We start from the raw sequence: 22,234 nt of genomic DNA on the forward strand, positions 1-22,234 counted from the left end.
AATCAAACACTAATTAATATATCAGGATAAAAATTCGCAAGAATATTTCCTTTAAGGTATGCCATCTCAGGTCTAAGAATTGTCCAAATCGGTCCATAATCATTTAAGCCTGCAGATACCGGAAATGTGGACACAGATACTATGGCTGACTTTTTACTGAAAGTATCGGTCAATGCGTGGGACACGTTATTGCATTTGGAAGATAATGCTTTACTGATAAAACTATGTCTGTATGTAAAAAATGTAATGATTCGGGTCAATACTTCTTTAATCCCCATATACAAGGTGTGTTCAAAAGAAAATGTTAATATTTATTTTCGGGGGATGTGTACATTCAATTATCGATATTTTGGTTTTGTTATAGTTGGACACATATGTTTATCATGTGCTTGGATTAGGAGCCAATTTCGATTAGTAGTTTGACTTTGACAACAGAAAAGGTTAGTCACGTTTTCATGCGCTCTTGGATTTTTGACTTTTGAAAGAAATGGATCAAAGAATATGTACTAAAATTTTTGTTAAAAATGGAACAAAGTGCTCGAAGGCATTTGAAATGTTGACTGTGCCATTCGGTAAGTTCACTATGTATGTCCCAAAAAAAGTGATATAAGTGGTACAAAGGCTTTACAAAAGGGCGAGAAGATGTTGATGACGATGAGCAGCCTGAAGGCGGGACCACGTCAACAAGCGAAGAAAACATCGAAACAGTGAAACAAAGAAATGTCGCTCAGAAACAAAATATTTCACCAAAAACAAAACCGTTTTGCCACAATCCGAATCAAGGAAAGAGCTGATAGCCATACCAAAAAGCGCATTTCAGAAGTGCTTTGAGGATTGGAAAAAGCGTTGGTACAAGTTTTATATCCGAGGGTGATTAATTTTAAGGGTACTGAATATATATTGATGAATAAATAATTATTATTATAATAGATATTTTAATGAAATTGAGAAAGCGTGCTTTCTAATGAAAGTTTTTCTTGGTGTCTTTTTAAGAGGCCAGACCACGCCCACTTTTTAAAGATTTTCAAACCGAGGGTGCTCCTCCTTATTGCGATTCATTGTCCCTTTGTATGTAGTTTTGTATCTTAATTTACGACTTAGTTATTGCAGTTTATATATTTTCATTTGATGGCGTTTTGTGGGCGTGGCTGTGGGCCGATAACGTCCCTGAACTGAATTTGTTATGGTGCTATGGACACTTGTAGCAAGTTTTATCAAGATATCTTAATTTTTACTCATGCTACGGCTTGCACGGTCAGTCGGACGGACGGACAAACAGTCATTCACACCTAATCGTTTAAACCATATATGTATAACTCTCTAGTTACCTCGATCAGTTTTAGGCGATACAAACCACCGTTAGTTCAACAAAACTCTTATACTCTGTAGCAACATGTTGCAAGAGTATAAAAATCTGTGGCTATTAAAACACAATGCGCACAATTACCTCCAAAGCAAGGGAGAGCAGGACAAAGCTTTGGACTCCACAATATACGAAATGTTCGTTAAAACCCCAGGATAAAACAAAATTTCCTGAAAGCTCTTCCCCACACTTTAAAAATTAGGCTAATAACATTATAAAATAGCACCTTAGACCAAGGCATACTCCCTCAAACATTTCTAATACCTCAATCAGCTCATAAGACAATTTCCTTAGTATCCTACATGACAAAAGTTCAAACAAAAGGATTAATAAAAGGAATTATAAACCTTAATTGTGAGAAAGCTTTTGACATAATCGAAACTCACATCATACTACAAAAAATAAAGGTTGCATTTGGAAACAAAATCTACAGTTTATACACCTTCCCTATCCTGTTCTTTGCCAATATAAATCAAACACACGAATATTTTGAGGATACTTGGACTTTTGAACTTTTAAAGACCATTGAAAATATTATTGTCAAGAATGCATATGAGATTTATGGATACTAAAAACACCACCCCCTTATTCACACATTACCATAAAACAGCGAGAACAAGCATTTGCACATTCCCCACCTATCCAATCAAAGTGATATTACGTACTATAACTCGCCACAGAACAAGATACAACACTGATGCTCACCCAAAACTTTCTCCATCGTAGAAACAAGCTCCTATTTTACCTAGTGGAATCACACCGTGCAACAAAACCGTCAAGATCTAATAACGTTTGTGCGCCTTAAAATAGGCCACACCTCCAGAACGCACTGTTATCCACTGGTGATCATGAAATGAATGCACTGATATAGATCAAAAAGGTAGAATCAATTACCTCTATAACTATTACATCAGCAACTCGAAAGAATAACTAGTAGTAACATAAAAATCAAAAGCAGAACATAGACCAATAGACGAGTACATATAGGTATTTCGCATTCGCGTATTGTATAAAGATATATATTTATTATAAAACAATAATACAAGTATGGTAAAGGGTAGTTTTATAACATACATGTACAAATTATAAATGAAACAGTGTCTATATTATTTCATCAATCGCAAGCTTAATCCTCACTAGGTTCAACAATTCTACAAATAATAGGTATATCCTGAACTTTTGTTGGATTTCCCAAATACCTCGTTAAGTTGCTTGATATTATACTATTTTTGAACTTCTGCCATGTGCGAGTAGTTAAAAAGTCTTTGAAGAGTTGTTCTCTAGATGGGATTGTGGAATCTAAGTAGAATCGCCTACGTTGCCATATGTTTCCTGGATTTTGATCCCTTTCCATGAGCCAATATCTTGGAAGCATAAGACATTGGACGGTAGTTCTGGCCATTATAACTCTATGTTCTAGTTTCTCGCCTAAACTAAAAATACCTCCAAACGTTATTGACCCAACGTCAATAAAATGGTTTTCAATTTTGGTATTAGATTCCTGTAATAAAAATTACTATAGTTATAGCTATATATTTCTAAAGAAGCTTTGTAACTATCAATAATTTATAATCTTATTATTAACAACAAATAAATGTAGTTCAAAAAAACTGAAAACCACGCTTTCAAAGCATTTCAAATTAAAAAGTGAAAAATAAGTCTAAATGTAAGTGACAGTAATATTTCCCGAAAAAGTCTTGTATTATTGCGAGAAAAGTGTGGTATGCTCGATATGCGACATAGGTATATGGCACGAACCATCCTATGCTTTTTTCATAATAATATACGTTTTCTTCGATCAATTAATTTTTACTTTTTAGTTTGATGTGCTATATGAGCATGATTTTTAGTATTTTCTATCATATTTTTTGTTTAGCCACAGGTGGTGTTTTCACTTTCTTTAAGAATATGTTTGTGTCATTTTGTTCTTCAAATGATATTTTGGAAAGTTGATGCTTTTAGCTGCTTACAAGTAGTTTTAGGGTAATTTTTTGGGCCTATGAAACTGTTGATTCTTTTTCAGTGCCATTCAGTTTCAGTACCACTAAAAAAAGTTACAAACATAAAGGTGAAGCTAATAAAAGCGCTAAAGAGAAGAAAAGCTTATAGCTACATATATTTTCTAAAAAAGGTTTGAAACTATATATATAACTATATAGGGCTTGTTCGAGTTGCAATCACAAGAGTTGTGATGTACGATTTCTTAAAGTATCACTTTCGATGTGAAATTCAAGCTGTCAAAAAATTGGTAATTGTTATGAGCGAAGTCAAATAAATTAGCATCAAGAATTTCTTGTTTGGATGACTGCTATCGAAAGGTGAGCAAACTAGTTATTTGCAATTAAATATATTATATTTAATTTATAATATACATATGTACATCAATATATCTAATATTATTTGTATTTGTTTTATATTTCAGCGAAAAACATTGCAGCATCTAGGTATTCAACTTCGGCAATATATGCAAAAGAAATGGCGAATAACAGAAAAGAGCTGAGTGGTTGAAACAGAGCTGCAAATTTTTGTCAGTGCAGCAGTATTGCCATTTTTATTATTTGCCTCGGACAAGCCCATAATCTTATTATAAACAACTATGTCCAAAAACTCTACGTTTTAGCAAAAATTTCAATACTCTAATTATAGCTATGCGTAAAACATATGTATATTACTTTCTTTGTACTGGACATTCCTTCAGGTTCAATATTAGAATTTAAATTATTGAAATAATTGCGGTTTCCACTACTTCTAATTTTAATGCCGGGTGGTATATTTTCTTTGTTGTTTATATTTGATAACCTTTGCTTATCGATGCCAGTTTTGCTTTCCGATGATATCACATGTTCGTGTAGAGTTTCGACACTTAGCTTTTGCGTATATGAAAAATTACTGAACTCAGAGAGGAATTCTGTGTCTTCAGATTCGTTTAAATACTCCTTGGAAAAGTGACTATCTTTTCCAGATGTAATTTCCTCCTCGCTTGTTCCTTTTAGGCCACATGAAACTTCTATACTTTTAATGTCCATTTTCTGAAACTAGCATTTTAACAAATATGTTAACAATCAATACACAGACTTTCCTTTGAAGTCATATTGTAAACAAAATTGTATTATAAAAAGAAATCCTGATAAGAATTTTTAATGTCTACACAATCTTCGTTGGTTTGCATATATATTTTATTAAAACATATTTCTTATTTCTAGATTTGGGTATAACCAAACATACTGGGGAAATACCTTATACACGACGATACATTGTTATTAGAAAAACACGCTCTTCCAATTTCATTAAGAAAACTCACATATATGTATATTGACCGACATATGCGGTATAAAGTCAGCCGGAAGTTCGAAAATCTTTCTATTAGGTATAAGGGGTCTAAGGGAATTATTGATCTGATTCAGCCCATTTTTGACAAACACACATACTATATCAGAAAATTATTACTTCCAAATTTCTTTAATATATCTCACAGATTGGCCGATATTTTCAATAAAAAGTTTGTAATAAGAACTGGGGTCCATATACTTGTATTCGGTAGCTGAAGGCTCGAACAGTTTTACACCTATGTGCGCAATTATTGGTCATAAGGTGGCCACTATTCATGCAAAGTTTTATCTGGATCAATTGATTGGTTCTTGATTTGATACATGATAGTTCCAGAATAGAAAGTGAAAGAATCAGGTGGAATTTAAAATTGTTGTGGAAAAGTAGGAGTGGTGTTTATCTGATATAATTTTCGCACCGTAATGTAGGAGTTTCAGGATAATATTATCCTATCTGTCAAATTTGATTGAAACGATGAAGTAGGTCTCGAGATATGGGGTTTCACCTAAATGGGGGCCGTGCCACGACCAATAAGGCCCTCTTGTCCCATTTTGGATGTAAAATTGTATCTCACGGGCGCTTTTATTTATATATTTATCGCATTTTAAGTAGTTTTTAACAAAATCATTATATGGGGAGCGGGCGGTTACCTTCAGAATTCCCCCATTTTCACAGGGTGAATAGCGATGCTTAAAAAATGTATCCTGAACGAATTTGGTTATTACAGCTTGAATGGTTTATATATGTTCAATAAACTTATTAAGGGCGGGGCCACGACCACTTTTAAACAAATTTTTCAACCATAGGTACTACTTTCTAATGCAATTCGATGTACTGAATAACAGCTTTGTATCTTATTGCGGAGCTTATGGAAATTTATTGGTTTTCGATTAATTACGTTTTGTGGGTGGGCATGCCGATGGCAGTCTGATTACGCCCGTCTACAATACCGACCTTCTTACAGTGCCAAGAAACTTGTATACCAAGTTTTATCCAGATATCTCAACTTTTATTCAAGTTACAGCTTGCACAGATGCACGGACGGACGAACGGACGGAGAGTCACCCGGATGTCAATTCGTCTCTTCTTCTTATCTAACTCGATTAGTTTTGGATGATACAAACAACCGTTGGGAAAACTATCATACTCTGTACATGCTGCAACAGGTTGCAAGAGTATATAAATGGAGCGAAAGTGCTCAATATATAGGTACTTACATCGGTCACTTTATGAGTTATCTTGAGATGCTCATCTCTGATAATACTACAACTACATCTAGCCCGCGTAAAAAAACGGCGATTACTCGTAACGGTTTGGTTAAAAGTTTGATCAGTTATGCATACTTTTGTTTTTGACATTTGTTTCGGTGTCCCAGTTCTGGGAAATCCGATTCAAATAAAACCTCGTTTTAATAGTAAAAGTAGCTTATATATTTTTTTTTGCAAAGTTTTCGATAATTGTGCGACCTGATGTTCAATTTCCACCGTCGGGTTTACTGTTTGCCGGTTATTTTGGACCTTTATTTAATAAAAATTTGCCTTTCATCTATTTTAATTTCTTTCGCTTTCCATTACGACCAAAACCGCAAAATGTTTAACAATTTACAAAATAAGACTTTAATAAGATAGCTTTTACTATAAAAACGAGCTTTTATTTAAATTCGTCGGATGTACGATACAATAACTACAACTGGAACGAGATGAGGGTACACTTTTGACGCATGTACATATTTCTTTTTTGCGGCAACTTAAGTCCCGCTATCTATGGCGTCGCCTGTTTGTTTGGCATTATTAGTACTACAAGTATTAGCATCTTAGCTTATTGAGAATAATAGTAACATACTTGTATATATGTATAAAAAGTTTTAAAAGTTATTTAAATAATAATTCCTATGATTTATAGCAGTAAACATTTATTTTGCTGATGAGTATGTATAGATATATTCTGATTAGTTTCTAAGAATAATGATGAATTTACTATTAAGTGCGAAAGGTACACCCATTTGTATATTGCTAGGAATTTAAGTTTTATACATAGTTTATTAAAATCTCTTACCAGGCGACTTCCTTTCTTATTTTTATCATCCTCTTCGGACATTATTTCATAATTCACATCAAAAAACGACAATATATTGCGAAAATTTCCATCTTTCGAAATATTTAAAGCGGAATCTTGAAATATATTTTCGTCTTCGTTTTGAGAAATATCAAAAAGTTCAAATAATTTTCCGCCTAGTTTAGTAGTAACCTGAAATTCAGTATGTTTTATACTTTATCAATTTTGTACCGATTTTTATGTTCCATATATTTCTTATATAGATTAAATCTATTTATATGAGTATAAAGCCAATATTGACAATGTGAAAGTTATCTTTTGTACATTAAAAAAAAGTGGCTTTTTCAAAGATTTTTTGTTCACATAATTAATTTTTTATTAAATCGTTAAATAAATGAAGCTTTAGCTTTTCCTTACTTTTAATTTTATTTTTTAAGTACTGTAATATAATATATTGATATTTTTTATCATTATATGAACAGAAATCGGTCAGAGGGAAAATAGTAAGTTATTTTGTCACCTTCATTTTTAAACATTGTAAGATCATGCATTCACCACTAATTACGAAATGCACGTAACTAATGTGACCTTTATCTTCATAATATATTGTTTCCAGTGGATCAAACTGTCGAATAAGGCCTAATTTGCAGGCGGTAATAATCTAAGAAAGTGTCAAATGAGTATTTAATATTGTTGTAAACTTTAAAAACTATTTTTACCTGATCATTATTTAAATACTTAAAATACTCCAATGAAAAAAGGGCTGCCTTCCTTTCCATCCATTGCTTTGACATTGTGGGTCGCAGAATGTTATTAAAATCGTCCTCATGCAGAACAAGAAGTTCAACTTGATCTAAAAATTTTATACTTATTTTTTATGTTAAGGATAATCAATGTAATTTCAAGGGTCATAGTAATAAGTTGAAGGCAAAATATAATAAGATATATTAGAAATAAATAAGCGAATATTAGAAAGGCGTAGTTAAGCAAGAATGATTATCCCTAGTTATGGTATGTATGGTTACAATAGGTACATATTTATCTACAAGACATAACCCTCTAACTTTAATATATTTAATTCTGAGAGCGATGCATTACATACCTATGGAGAACAATTAAAGACATTTAAATTCTCATTCGCTAATCGCAACATATTGTATAGAGTATAATAGTTTGTATTTTAGTTTCCTTTTTAACGATATAGCAATGAGAAAGCTACTTAAGTTCTAAATTTTAAATTTCCATATCGAATTAAAAGACAATTTGTTAAAATGGTGTTGATGAAAATATTCCTAATCAAAAGTTGTTAAATTTCAGTAATACGAATATATTTAAATATGTGTGTATTTAAAAATATTTCTATATACTACGTTTTCACAGTTTAATTTAGCCTGAATTAGTGCATCATTTAAAAGTAGTATTCAAGTTTCAAGAATGTGCTCTTCCAAACCTATTTTTCCAAGAAGCGGGCCCAGTTTCTCTGTTACACCGATTTTTGAGATATTGTCAAATAACGGATATTTAAAGAAAAAATTCATCGCTGCATTATAAATAAGAATATATGTTTTACACGCATTCTTCTCATTAGTCTCTTAAAACATTATTTGTTCATGATGTTATGACTTCACCAAAAAAAATTCATATTTAAACTCACATTTAATCAGATTAAGAAACTCTTAACCGGAACCGCCCCAACTGTTCTGATTTTAGAGCGTTAGAAAATTATCGAAGTACAAAGTAAAAGGAAAATAACGAGGAAATATGTTTCATTCGTATAATAATTCCTAAATTTTACTTTAATATTTCCTACAACTAATTATTATAATTAAGGCAAATCTGATGTTGAATTCGGACTTCTCTAATAGAACCGAATTAGCGTAAAAAATATATTGGTTTAAGCCTATATTTCGCGTATTTTAGTAACACAAATATTTTAGTCAAAATCTTAATTTTCTACTTAGAAACATTTTTCTTTTAATAAGCATTTGAACGGAGATAATTGTGTACTAAGGTGGTCACATGCAACCTGCTACATTTATTTATCAAAGTATTCCGGATGACGAGGCGAGTGGAATTCCTATCTGTCTTTCCGTGCATAAAAAGTGACATATCTTGATGATGATGAATCTGAAGAAATTGGTATTGCAATTCGCACTTGTAATTTAAGCAGGAGCAATGAAGCTAAGATGGTATGGGCGGAAATTGGTATAAGCATCTGACAAGGTTCGTTTTACCACCCACCTATGTATATCTCTACTAAATCAATCATATAGATAAATCAAGCACAAAAAATAGTATTGGAATATAACTTTGCTCAAATAGTTCCTAGCTCCCTCATACCGAATATTTCGGTTAATAAGTGAGTTATCTTCTTAGAATGAAAACATATTTCCGAATATACTTGAGTAATGCCGAAAGCTAATATAATCAATTCAGACATTTTATTTTGTTCAAAATGTGTGGTATTTTAAATTTTATTAAACATGTGTGCTAAAACATAATGTTGTTTAGTGCAGAATATGAATGAAATCAGTCTAGATCTTGGTACAAAGTTTTATCCGTAATATAATGAGTTATGCCCTCTTGATGATTTTTTCACCACATACCCACTATAATAAATTTCGTCCATTTGCTTGAATTTAAGTCGCATCAGCATAAGTAGGTCGCTAGTAAAATTTATGGATATCGATACAACAATTTAATACAAATATATAGGATATAAAACAAAATATATTGATGAAATTTATTGACAATTTTTCTTAACAATTGAATTGAATAACAATTTTTAGTACAAAATTTGGCCAACATTTTTCATTATTTGAAATTTTAGAGCATAAATTGTATAGTATAGTGAAAATAAAAAGGATGTTAGGTACATACATAAACGAAAGATAATTAACTTATATGTAGAAAGGGGAAATTGTTGAAAGCAATATCGATATATTTTCTATATATAACTATTTGTTATAAGTTCATCTTTTAATACAACAACCATAATATTATATTGTATGTAGAAGGCAATGGAAGTGGTTATTGCAGGATAAATGAACATCCCTAATAAGTACAAATGTGATTGACATTTCCATTTAAGTTATTGAATAATGTTTTATTACCATGTAATATTCTACAGTACCACACAAACTCCAAGTTGGATCCAATAAAATCAACAAAGCCCAAATTCATTTATTTGCAAGGCAATATTTGTATATACATACATTATTGTATACCTGAAAAATCTACTAACAAACCATAGACCCGACCTCTAGAGCCCCAAGCTCAGATAAAGAGTAAGCGAAAAGTGTAATAGTGAGTGTGGAACATATTTTGCCAGTTTCTATGCAAAAGAAAAATCTAGGTTACTGAGTACAAAAATGGAAACAGTATAAAATAGTAAGTAAAAGAGTTAGTTCTATGATTATAACTTGAATTATCAATTTTAATTATTTTGTCCACACAAATATTAAGATTTTTTATTTATTTATAAAATCAAATATTTTATTCAATTAACGGGATTTTCCTAAACCCAAATTAAGATGGATATAGGGCTAAGTCGCGTAATTTTAAGATATCTGCCTTGATTATACTTGTCGCGCAGTACTACTTTCTATTTTCGTAAAAGTGCAGAATCGGACCATTATTGGGCACGATGTGTTGATACTTCGGCAGGGAGTGTATTATAAAAATAATTATATAATTTTTAGGAAGGAAAGAGTATATATATATATATATACTTGTACTTGTATATATATATATATATGTATACGTTTCGAACGCAAAAATAGCAATACGTAGAAATTTCTTGTCCGTTATTTATTTACTTTTAGTAAATTGCATTTAAAATACAGTTAAAAGAAAGTTCGGGTTTAATATAACATTTTTATCAAGCCGGAGCAACATGTCACACAGCTCGTACCACAATCGTTTTATTGAAAGACACGTTTGGTGACCGCCTAATTTCACGTTTTGGACCTGTGAATTGGCCTCCAAGATCTTGTGATTTAACACCGCTAGACTACTTTCTGTGGGAAATTATCTGCTCACCGAAGTGTTCTCTCAATAAATCCATGGCTTGATGCGATGTGTGAAAATCAAATGTCGCCGAGATCAAGAGCTTCCATATCAGGCATCCAAAAGTCGGTTATCATGGCGCGATAACGGTCGCCATTGACGTTTACGTTCATACCGGTATCATTTTTGAAGAAATATGCACCTATGCTTCCACTCACAAACCGTTGTTTTTTTCTGGATTAAATGGCAGATCTTGAATCTCTTCAGGTTGCTCTTTGTCCCAAATGCGGCAATTTGCTTGTTTACATACCCATTAAGCCAGAAATAGGCTTCATTGCTCAACAAAATTTGGCTCGAAAGCGCGCGCAACACATTCTTTACAGATCGTGAAATTTCGTAATAAAGTTAAACAATTTGTTAAAGTACCTCTAAGTACTCTAGTACTAAAAATGGATTACTTCGATAATTTTCTACTTCAACTATAATACTTTATATACAATACTATAGTTTATTGCAGGAAATTCGTGAATTCAGTCCACGAAATATACCAAATCTCATATACTTCATATCATGATTTTCGTTATTTTAGCAGTTTTTATGCCGAATGTTTCCGTGAATTAATGCAATTAATACAACCTTCCCAATGCCGAAATATACACTTTTTCTGCTATTCAATGTGTGAGATCTATTAATGAAATTATAATTATTTATTATGAATACTTATTATAAAACGATTATAATTAGTAGTACAATAAAAAAGTTTATGGCACCTAATTCTGTTAACACACAGTTTTGATTTACACAGTTTCAAAAAAATTAAACATTAAACACAATTAAAAATTTCGTTGGGCTTAAATTTTATTTGTCAGATTTAATTTTTGCGAAATATGTTCATATCACAACTTTCGAGGAATTCTCTTTTTGTGGATATAAGCAAGTTTGCAGATCAGAGCAATTATAAATTGTACAACTTTAGGGGAGATCCCTTTTTATGCATACCAACAAATATTTTATAGGCAATAATTTTTTTTCAACGTTACATTAACTTTAATGCATGTCTTTATTTTCTTAAATAACTATGCTTGCATGCTGTAATACAAATTATATATATATGCGATTTATCAAAATAAACATTGATACTTGTTCTCAAAAATTTCTTGTTTTTTATTAATTTTATTAGGTTTTAAAGTATAGAAACCAATCATATATTCTTGCATACGATCAATGTCTTTTTTTACACGTTTTTTTGTACAGATTGTTTTGGAACCAATCTATCGTGTAAAATGTTGCCTAGCCTACCAGTCTTTCTTCACACATTGTAGAGCGCAGGTAGGTTTTACAGGATGTGAACGTTCGTTTCGCTGTAAATTCGGAGGTCAAGAGAACAAAAACACTTTTTACTAAAAAAGCACATAAAAGAGAGCAAATCAACGAAATACTCGCAATCAACGCATAGCAACGTACACCATACAAAAACAACCACGAGGAATTAACAACACTCCCGTTGTCGTTTATTATTTAAATTTGAAGGCAAAAATATAAAACTATGACTTTTTTATATTATAAAAAATTATATTTATAATGAAATAAATAAAGTAATTTGCCAATTATTTTATACTTTATTTAAACAAAATCTGAAAAAAAAAACAAAAAAGTTAACTTCGGTTGCACCAAAGCTATTATAGCCTTCACAATACAAAAGAGTTCTTACACGAACTTGATTTTGATAGGTCAGTTTGTATGGCAGCTATATTCATTCGATCTGAACAATGTCTTCACCATTTTCACCGTTGTCATGGACAATAAGCCATGCCACATTTCGTGAAGATATCTCGTCAAATGAAAAAGTTTTCCATACAAGCACTAGATTCCGATTGTCCAGTTTATGTGGCAAATATACTTGTATGGCATAGTGATCTGATCTGAGCAATTTCTTCGGGGTTTGCATCATGGGCTTAAACAATAACCCATGCAACTGCTGTGGCATCTCTATGCTATAACAGTCCGATATCGGCCGTTCCGACAAATGAGCAACTTCTTGGTGAGAAAAGGATTGATGCGAAATTTCAGATCGAATCAGACGAACATTCTTGGCTAAATCTACACAGCTCGTCACGCTGATCATTTGTATATATACTTCACATGGTCTCTGAAATTTCATTTTGATATTACATACATCGTGTCAAACTTAACATAATATACCCTGTTCAGGGTTTGATAAATAAACAAACAAATAAAATATGTAAAGAAAATGTGCCAAAATGTCGCCCCAAATACCTGCGCCCAAGGCAATTGCCTAACTTGCCAATATGAATGCCAATATAAAAGTGTTATTCAAATACCGGTTGTCTAAAAATCGCAAAATTTGTTTATATAGATATAGAGTGTTAGTTTTTAAATCAAAATTATGAGATGATGATACAAATTAAGTTCGCGAAATTTTTTTGTCTGTTAATCCCATGTTTTGTCACTTGTTACAATACGTTTTAGTAATTCTGCACCGTTGTTGACTTCATTTAGCAATTCCTGCGCAACCTCAACGGGTATGACCTGGGGCGTACGCAAAGGGGGTGTTTAGAGGTTCAAACCACATACCACCAGCCTCCTGCCCACCCAAAATTGTAAAGAATAAATGTTAAGTGTTTTTAATGATTAATTTAGTTTACCCCAAAAAATTAATCTACTTCGAACTAAGAAATATATGAATATTTACATATATAATATGTATGTTAGCTTGTACAATAAATAAATATTTCTATACAATTTTTATACTCTCGCAACCTGTTGCTACAGAATATAATAGTTTTGTTCAACTAACGGTTGTTTGTATCACGTAAAACTAATCGAGTTAAATATAGGATTATATATACAAGTATATAACTAATCACTATGAAGAGCCGAGTTGAAATAAATGTTTGTTAACTTGAGTAGAAATTGAGATATTATTATGAAACTTGGTACACATGTTTCATTAATCAATAACAAATAAATTGCCATAACTAAGCTCCACAATAAGATACAAAACTGTTATTTATTATAAAGGATCACATTAGGGTGGGGCATATGCAGTTTTTTTTTTTGCCTATTTCAGTGCCTATAGTTGACTACTTACTGAAAATATCGGTCAAGGTGTAAGATATGTAATTGAAATTCATATAATAAAATAAATAAATGAAACTCTTGATAATAGTATGTCTTTGTGTCAAAAATGAATGGAATCGGATCAATACTTCCTTTAATATAAAATTTTGCCAACACCTTAAGGGTTTCGATTATTGCAAGTTGCGAGAGTATAAAATGTAAATGCACCCGAACTTAGAGCTTTATTACTTGTTTAATTTTATTTCATCGCCGGTATTCTATTTTAGCGATGCATCGTTATCGACGATATTGCATAGTTTATTCGATAGCGTACCGATTATCTTTTGAGATCGATACATGAGGGAAGGGAGAACTCGGGGAACGGTCGTTACGAGGCTTCGTCAAACTTCGTTCACGTGGGCAGGTCCGTCGGGGTCGCTAAGGATAATCGAAACAAGCTATATACGTACGACTCGTGTGCACGCGTGTCAAAAAGTTTTATAAGCACTTTTTGCATTTGCGAAACATTTTGTTCAGCTTAAAAGTGAATATGATTTAATAAATAATTGACGTAGAGGACTACAAGTATATTAAACAATAAAAAAATACACGTGGCAGCACTTATTATTTTTAACTTTCTCATCCTGTTTCTGCGTACGCTGCTGTCGTTGAAACTAACGCTCAATCGTCTTCATTTTATCCATCTCTTTTAACAAATAAAAATCGCCAAGCTCATAAAAACTTGTCTAACCTCAGCGGCTGCTACAGACAAAGTAAGCTAAAAAAAATTTGCATACTTATATACATATATATATATATCAACATTCTAAAAACAATTAAGGATTGGAAATTCCAATATCGTGAAATTTTAAAATTCCTGTTATTTTTTAACACACCTCGTATGGGTGTTGAGTAATTCGTAGACTAATTTCATTAAAGTATTGTACCAATTGTATTGTTGTATTGTATTAGTATAGTAATTAATGAAATGAATTTATCTATTTTTAGCATTACTACATATTACTAACTGAAAAAGTTGGTATCTTAGTTTCATTATGGTACTTCACAAACCTTCACTAATATGTAAGGAGTAAAGTCAAACAGATGTTTGACAATCCTGATATTAGATATATGGAGACAAGAGCAAGTTTTCACCCGATTTTATCCATTTTATGCTCAACGATGTACCGATATTAGAAAAACACTCTCACTCAATTTTACCTTGTAGACATACTATTACCAGGAAAGGACCTCCTCCGAATTTCAATTATCATATTATATCAGCCGAGGTCCGCATCTACGGTAACCTCCAGAGTACTAAACAGTTTTGGTCTGAATTTGAGAAATTTTATACTTGAGATGGCATAACTTAAGCGCGGTTATGGTGCAAAGTTTTATCCCGTTATATTCATTGGTGCTTGATTTGTATACTGGATTAAAATAATCACTTAAAATTGTAGTCCGATTTCGCCAGGTCTCACTGTAACATAGAAATGTCAAGATAATATCACCAAAGGAATTTGGTTGAAATCAGTCCAGTATATCTCGAGAAATGGACTTTCACCTAAAAGTGGGCGGTGCCACGCCCATTGTCCAATTTTTGTATTGGACCCTATAAAGCTTATATGTTGCACCATATGTGTAAAATTCAAAGTTTCCGACCTGTTTATTTAATGGGTTATTGCACTTTAAATAAAAATTTGGACTGAAGATGCCCCTCCGTATATACATACATACATATGTACCATATGTGGCGGAGCAACTTTTGCCGGGCCAGCTAGTATAATAATAAAATTTAGTAGGTACATATGCCTTATAATACAAGATACCAAATATAATTGTAATCCATTCGCATTTTCTTTAAATAATAAAGCTCAATTCTTACTTAACATGTTTAATATAAAGTTTTGTTAATACCTGCAAGCATTTCCCCGGTTTTGATCCTAATAATGAATGCCCAGCATATCCAATGAATTCAAAAAGTCGGTTGAAAATTTCACAGTTTTCTTTGCGTCGATAGATTTGTAGGACACCAATTCCCCTGGAAACAACTGTTGTATCATTGAATTTAATCCATTGAGGGTGTCCCAAAAAAATATGGTTACTCGTTTGTGACGCATACCCTCTTAATTCGTTTGAATCGTGTTGAAACAATTAAAAACTAAGTTTGGTGCAGGTAGGATTACGATAAGCCGAGCCGATTTGCATCGAAACTTGTACTTACTACAGCCGACACACGCGATCTGTCAATATGCATGTTATAATTTGTGTTTCTTATATGTACATTAAACACATATTTTTTGTGCGATGAACATGTCAGTGGAACGGCCCAGTTGTAAGAAAAATATATTTTTAATAGGTAATGCGAAACACCAATTAACAGGATCAAAACTTCCTTCTTATAAACTAGTTTTAGCACTGTAAATACCAGTATTAGCAGGTGCATTATACAAGTATACACTCATACCCTCACTATAGGGCATTTTGCTGTAGTGGCCTTCTTGAATTAAGGCACATTTTCGATATACGGCCTATATTGTTTCGTTATAAAATCCAAATTTTTTGTATCAATGTGAGCACGACAGTAAACATATTCATTGAGAACTATCTATGTAACCTTATATTTTGAGAATTTTGTTTTGTCATTTCATTGAACAAGCTTTTCGTTTTTATACCCTCACAACATGTTGCTACAGAGTATAATAGTTTTGTTCACCTATCGGTTGTTTGTATCACCTAAAACTAATCGAATTAGATAAAAATTGAGATATCTTTATGAAACTTGGTAGACATAGTTCTTGGTACCGTGAGACGGTTGGTATTGCAGATGGGCGTAATCGGACCACTGCCACGCCCACAAAACCCCATTGATCAAAAACAAATAAATTGCTATAACTATTGCCGCAATAAGATACAACACTGTTATTTGGTTATCATTTAGCACCTCTACCTACGGTGTGAAAATGGGTGAAATCGGGTGACCACCCCTCCCACTCCCCATATAACGGTACTGTTAAAAACTACTAAAAGCGCGATAAATGAAGCACTAAACAAGTCAGAGAAACTAAATTTTATCTCTAGGATGGTATGAGATGACTTAATAGGAACCGCGTTCAAAATTAGATAATGGGCGTGGGACCGCCCACTTTTAGGTGAAAATCCATATCTTGGGATCTACTTATCCGATTTCAACCTAATTCGGTACATAATATTTTCATAATTCATTGTTATAGTATGAATGTATAGGCGAAATCGGATTACAACCACGCCCTATTTCCCATATAACATCATTTCAAATTCCATCTGATTTTTTCACTTTGCAGTATGCAAATCAAGCAACAATGATTACAAGTATATCGGCGTAAAAGTTTGAGTGAATAATACGTTTAAAGTATGCCACCTTGTGACCAAATATTATCTAAATTGAACCAAAACTGTTCAAGCCCCTGGGTACTGAATATGTGGACCTCAGTGCCTATAGTTGACTTTTTACCGACAATATCGGTCAACATAGAACAAGGCGGCAAGATCCACAAAGAAATCTAAAACGAGTATACCATTTGACTTTGCGAGAGTATAAAATGTTCGGTTACATCCGAACTTAGCCCTTCCTTACTTGTTTAGTTTAACTTCTTGTAAGCGAATACCATTCTCATTTTGGGAGTACCGTTTTCATTGGTTCCTTTTTTTGGAACCACCCATATATGGGAGCTATAAGGACTCTTGATTTCCATTATAATATTTTTTTAACAATTTTTCTATTTCTTGATTAACGAATTTGTTGGCTGATAGTGGGTAAGGGTATTGCTTACTCCAGATAGAACTGTTCGTAGCAGTCCTGATTTCTGCGTTTACGTCTGTTCTGAAGGATAATGAGGTATCTATGGTATTTTCCCATGTTCCCATGCTCATTGTTATCCTGCTCATTTCTATCCATCATAGGTATAGAATTTTTCTCTTTTCCCGTTTATTAGAAGTGTATTACTTATTTTCAAATTTAGTTGTATTTTCGTTTTACTAAGCGAATTTATTCCTATTAGGATATCACTTTCTAAATTTTCAATCTCAGAAAATCTCCTTTAGTGGTTAAAAATCTATGCATTATAACAGTGTGTAATTGCTGTGTAACCATTTATTGTTTTTACGCGCTTCGCAATTTCTAGTAACTCTCTATTGGGTAGGATGTTTGGTTTACAGAGGCAGTTTGTTGCTCCTGTGTCTAGCATTACTTTTAATTTTATGTTTGTGTCTCGGATTTCCCTGAATATATAAGGTATGGGGTTGCTTCGTCTAAAAAAACATTATCTTGAATATTATTAATTCTTTGTTGTTTAGTCTGGGGTTGATGACGAATGCCTGACCTCAAAGCTCTTTTAGGATTTGGTTCAAGTGTATTATAGCTATTTTGGAAGTTAGATATAGTAGTCTGCTTCGGTTGGGCGTTGAGTTGTTGCCTATATAGGCCTAAAATATCTACCTGCATTAGTTCTAAATTAGGTTGGGTTTGCCATCCGAAATTTCTATAACTGCTGATCTGTTGGATGGGACGCTGGTCAAAGCGTAATTTATTCGAATGTTGATTGTAATTATTTTATTTAGGAATATTCCTAATATCATTGTGGGCATTTCTATATCTATTCACTTGATTTCTGGCATCTCTGATTTCATGCGAAGTTGTGATTCGATTAGATTCTATTTCTTGGACTTCAGCCAATGCTTTGGGTAAATCTTTTGGTCTCAAAGCCATTAAAATATCATTTAAAATATAATTCAATTCTGTTACAAAAATCCTAAGCGCATCTCAATGTCTTTTGTTATATTCCTTAGTAATTTTCAAACTATTTCCCTAGGTATTTATGGTTTTATTAATCATAAGAGTTAACTGTGATTTTACTTTATTATAGGAATATATTACAGAGGACGCTTGTCTGCATAAGCAAAGTCCAGGCGACTAATAGGTTAGAATATCATTGGCTTCTTGTGTAATTTATTTCCTGAGGATAGTTAGTGCACAGAATTGTTTTCTACTTCCATGAATGCATAATAAAATAGTAATATGGGCTTCTTGCCACCAGCTAAGATAACTTTTTCCATTAAATTGCAGTAAGGATTTTATAATATCTAATTTAAAATTTTTAATTGCAGGCTCAATTGTTCTAATTCCACTTTAAAACTTTTTTGTTTGCGCTGCAATGAGTTGCTCTACCATTTCACTATTTGTATGTAATTTTGTCACTCCACAATTTATTTTCTTAAAATTAAAAGTTTACTTTTTTCTCTAAAGAATACTTGATTGTTGAGATTTTTGGCGGAGCTCCTTTGTCCTTTGGAGGTCCTTGATGTCCTGGTACCTTGCAAACTTGATTAAATGTTCTGCTCAATTCAAGTTAGTTGATTGTGGCACAGGAATAATGTAAATTTGTACTTATTGCTTATTTCTCCTTATTTATTGCAAGGATACTTTTTAGCGAAATATTCACTTTTAAACTCACTGATCGGGCGCCAATAAATAAAGCTGCACTTCACCGTTTGGTTTGAACTAAAAATTTAGTATACCTTAATTTTAGATATTCATTCTTTAATGAACAAATGAAGATAAGTATTTTTTTGCAATGACTACGCGATCCAAGTTGACAGGGTGAAGGGGACAAAAAAAAACCGATAAAGAATAAAGGGCGCCTGAGATCTAATGAGAAAGAGAAACGGTGATCTATATTATCGCAGAGTCAACTCCATCCAAATCATCATATGATCCTATGCAAGAAGACTCATCTGATTCGGGCACAGACTTAATATCATTGGCGCTGGGCACTTAAGTATGAGAGCCCCGTATACATATATTCTTGAAGCTACTATTGAAGCACTTGGAAAAAATACTGATGAATTTCCCATAAGTTAGTCCTCCATGCAAAGAATTCACACAGAAAAATGCGAGGAGCGTCGGGGATCCTTTAAAATTAATTTTCAAATTGAAATGCAGGAGTTTGTAACGGTTTATTTGTTGGAAAATTATTGGTTGTTGCTTTAAATGAAAGTTTATAGAATAATGTTTTTATGTATAATATTAAATAGTATGTAATATGCTTTGAGTATATTAGTGTTTTATTAACTAAATAAGCTCAAACTCGAAACTTTTTATATTTTATGTTCGGCATCAAGTCGGCACGGGTTGTTATGATCGCAATAATATTTTTGATTTGTGCTAATAAGGTCATTTAGAAAGAAAGTGAGGTATTATGCAATTTAATTTTCGAGAAAAAAAAATTATTGCCTTATACCTTGACGATGAGAGTATTTTGTTAGTTGATGATGGCGCATGTTTACTGCCAGTTGTTCTTTTTGAACGCCACAGTCGCGATATTTTATTGCATCTGGGTTATTTTGAATGTTTTTAATGGCAGTTTATATGCTAAATGAGTTGTTCTGCCTCTATATAATAAAGTTGCTGCAATGCCAGATGATGCAACGGCCAATGCGATACCATGAAATATAGAATGTCTTTGTATTTCCACCTTGTGCGTCCAAGAAAAGAGGAAAGGAAGCATTATGCCGCTGCTAATAAGACAGTATCATACTGCACTTCACGATTTATATAAGTATGTGTTCATTGAGTCAGATGCACTGCGATTTGGTGAACGATATTGATACAATATTTCATCAGTTATCGAATCTTTCTGATTATTCCACAACATTTATGCTCGAATCTAAAAACATGTCATCAGTGCAATATTATAGTAGACGAATTTTTGTCCCTTGCAATTTAATGCAGTTGCAGCAAGCATACTGTCACAATGATTATCATCTTCTAGCAATCCTAGTACAAGACACGTGCATCTTTATACATTGGATAATGTTGTCCATTTCTTTACGTATATCTTAAAATGACAATGGTCCGATGACATTAACCAACAACAGTCGATGATAAAAGCGCTCAGTCTACCTTGGGCTGACTGTATATGCATTATTATAGAAGAATCTTGTTCGTGAAGAATACTCGTTGGCCCTTTTCGAGATGTGCAACTAAATGGATAACTGCGGGCTCTTGTTTATGAATTTGGAAACCGAAGATACGTCAGGCAACTTCACGGGAGCTGATAAACCAACCAATTTGGTAATTCATTTTCATTTATTGGAGGAGCATTTACATTAGTATTTTCAATTCTAAATTCATTTCTTTTATTCGCTAACTTAAACTTGCAAATATACAATATTTGATAGCCTTCATCGAACTGCGGAACTCAACATTATTATAAGTATTGAATGTTTTGGTCAGCACAGATAAATTTGGTATCACCCAACGATTGCAATTTTAATGTCTGTGATATCGATATTTTTAGCACAAAGAAATAATATTCAATTAACTCGAGACAGAGAACGTATATTATAGATAAGCTTCAATTGTGGACCAGCGTGTGAATTGTCAAAACCTAACAAGATTTTATTAGTGAATTTCACCACATCTGGCTCGGAAGGAGAAATTTTAACAGTAGCGAGCGAACAGAGCTGAGAATTCAATGAAAATTATGCTCAGAGACTTGCTTTGATATTACCAGAGAATGTTAATGAATAGAGAAGGAGCAAATGTTAAATGAAATCTTTTTGAGTACTAATTTGAAGTTCCAGATGAGGGAACATCGAAAAATATAACTTCGAAAAATAAAAATACACCACGCAATGTGCGAAATGCTTTAAATAAACACAACGAATATTCCTAAATGAAAAATCGTTGCGCACACCTATTTAGATTTATGTTTTCAATTTCTATGATATGACAAATTTATAATTATGAAAAGCCTTCTGAATTAAAAATCTGTATTACCGGTAAAAACCCCAGAATTCATAATTATATAAACATTTAATAGGCTAGTTTTTCAACTTATAAGTGAGTAATTGCGTATTGAACAAAGGATAAAAATAAAACGGTGGCTAAGCGGCCGCGTTTCCACTTTTGTGGTTGCTTAGGTCGTAAGCGCGAAGGAGTTAAGCTCATTCCGAATACGAGCATATAAGTTCGAATCCTAAAAATGATGTAAATTAAATTATTTTTCATTTGTTTATGTTATTAATTGGAGTCTAAGCATATCATAATTCCATTTCTTTAATAGCCTTCCTGGTATAATTAAAATATATCAGGAAAATATGTTCATATGTTTAGGTTTATTGAATATTTCCTTATTATGCGTATTTACACAAATGTGATAATCACACATACATTCTTAAATACACGTACGCTGATGCTTGCTTCTTCTAGCCCCGCACAAACAATGACTTTTGTCAGAGAATGTTGATGAGTAGAGAAGGAGCAAATGTTAAATGAAAACTTTTTGAGTACTAATTTGTAATTCCACAAGAGGGAACATCGAAAAGTATAACTTCGAAAAAGAAAAATACACCACACAA

At 32.5% G+C, this 22,234-nt stretch overlaps 1 protein-coding gene across 5 annotated transcripts in view; it reads right to left on the minus strand.

Annotated features, from left to right (window-relative positions):
* Positions 1-2,345: 2,345 nt before the first annotated feature.
* LOC106624016 (uncharacterized) overlaps positions 2,346-22,234 on the minus strand; it is a 216,977-nt gene continuing 197,088 nt past the window's right edge. For 4 of the 5 annotated variants that reach the window (XM_070113097.1, XM_070113100.1, XM_070113098.1 and 1 more), the window contains 5 exons: positions 7,465-7,598; positions 7,266-7,406; positions 6,746-6,937; positions 4,036-4,398; positions 2,346-2,864 (listed from right to left, as the gene is read on the minus strand). In XM_070113097.1, coding sequence (XP_069969198.1) covers positions 2,490-2,864; positions 4,036-4,398; positions 6,746-6,937; positions 7,266-7,406; positions 7,465-7,598 — 1,205 coding nt within the window. In that variant the 3' untranslated portion in view covers positions 2,346-2,489. The remainder of the gene's footprint in view (positions 2,865-4,035; positions 4,399-6,745; positions 6,938-7,265; positions 7,407-7,464; positions 7,599-22,234) is intronic. The other variant, XM_070113099.1, reaches the window with a different exon arrangement.

The sequence above is a fragment of the Bactrocera oleae genome, chromosome 2 (genome assembly GCF_042242935.1).
Source record: "Bactrocera oleae isolate idBacOlea1 chromosome 2, idBacOlea1, whole genome shotgun sequence".
Classification (NCBI taxonomy): domain Eukaryota; kingdom Metazoa; phylum Arthropoda; class Insecta; order Diptera; family Tephritidae; genus Bactrocera; species Bactrocera oleae.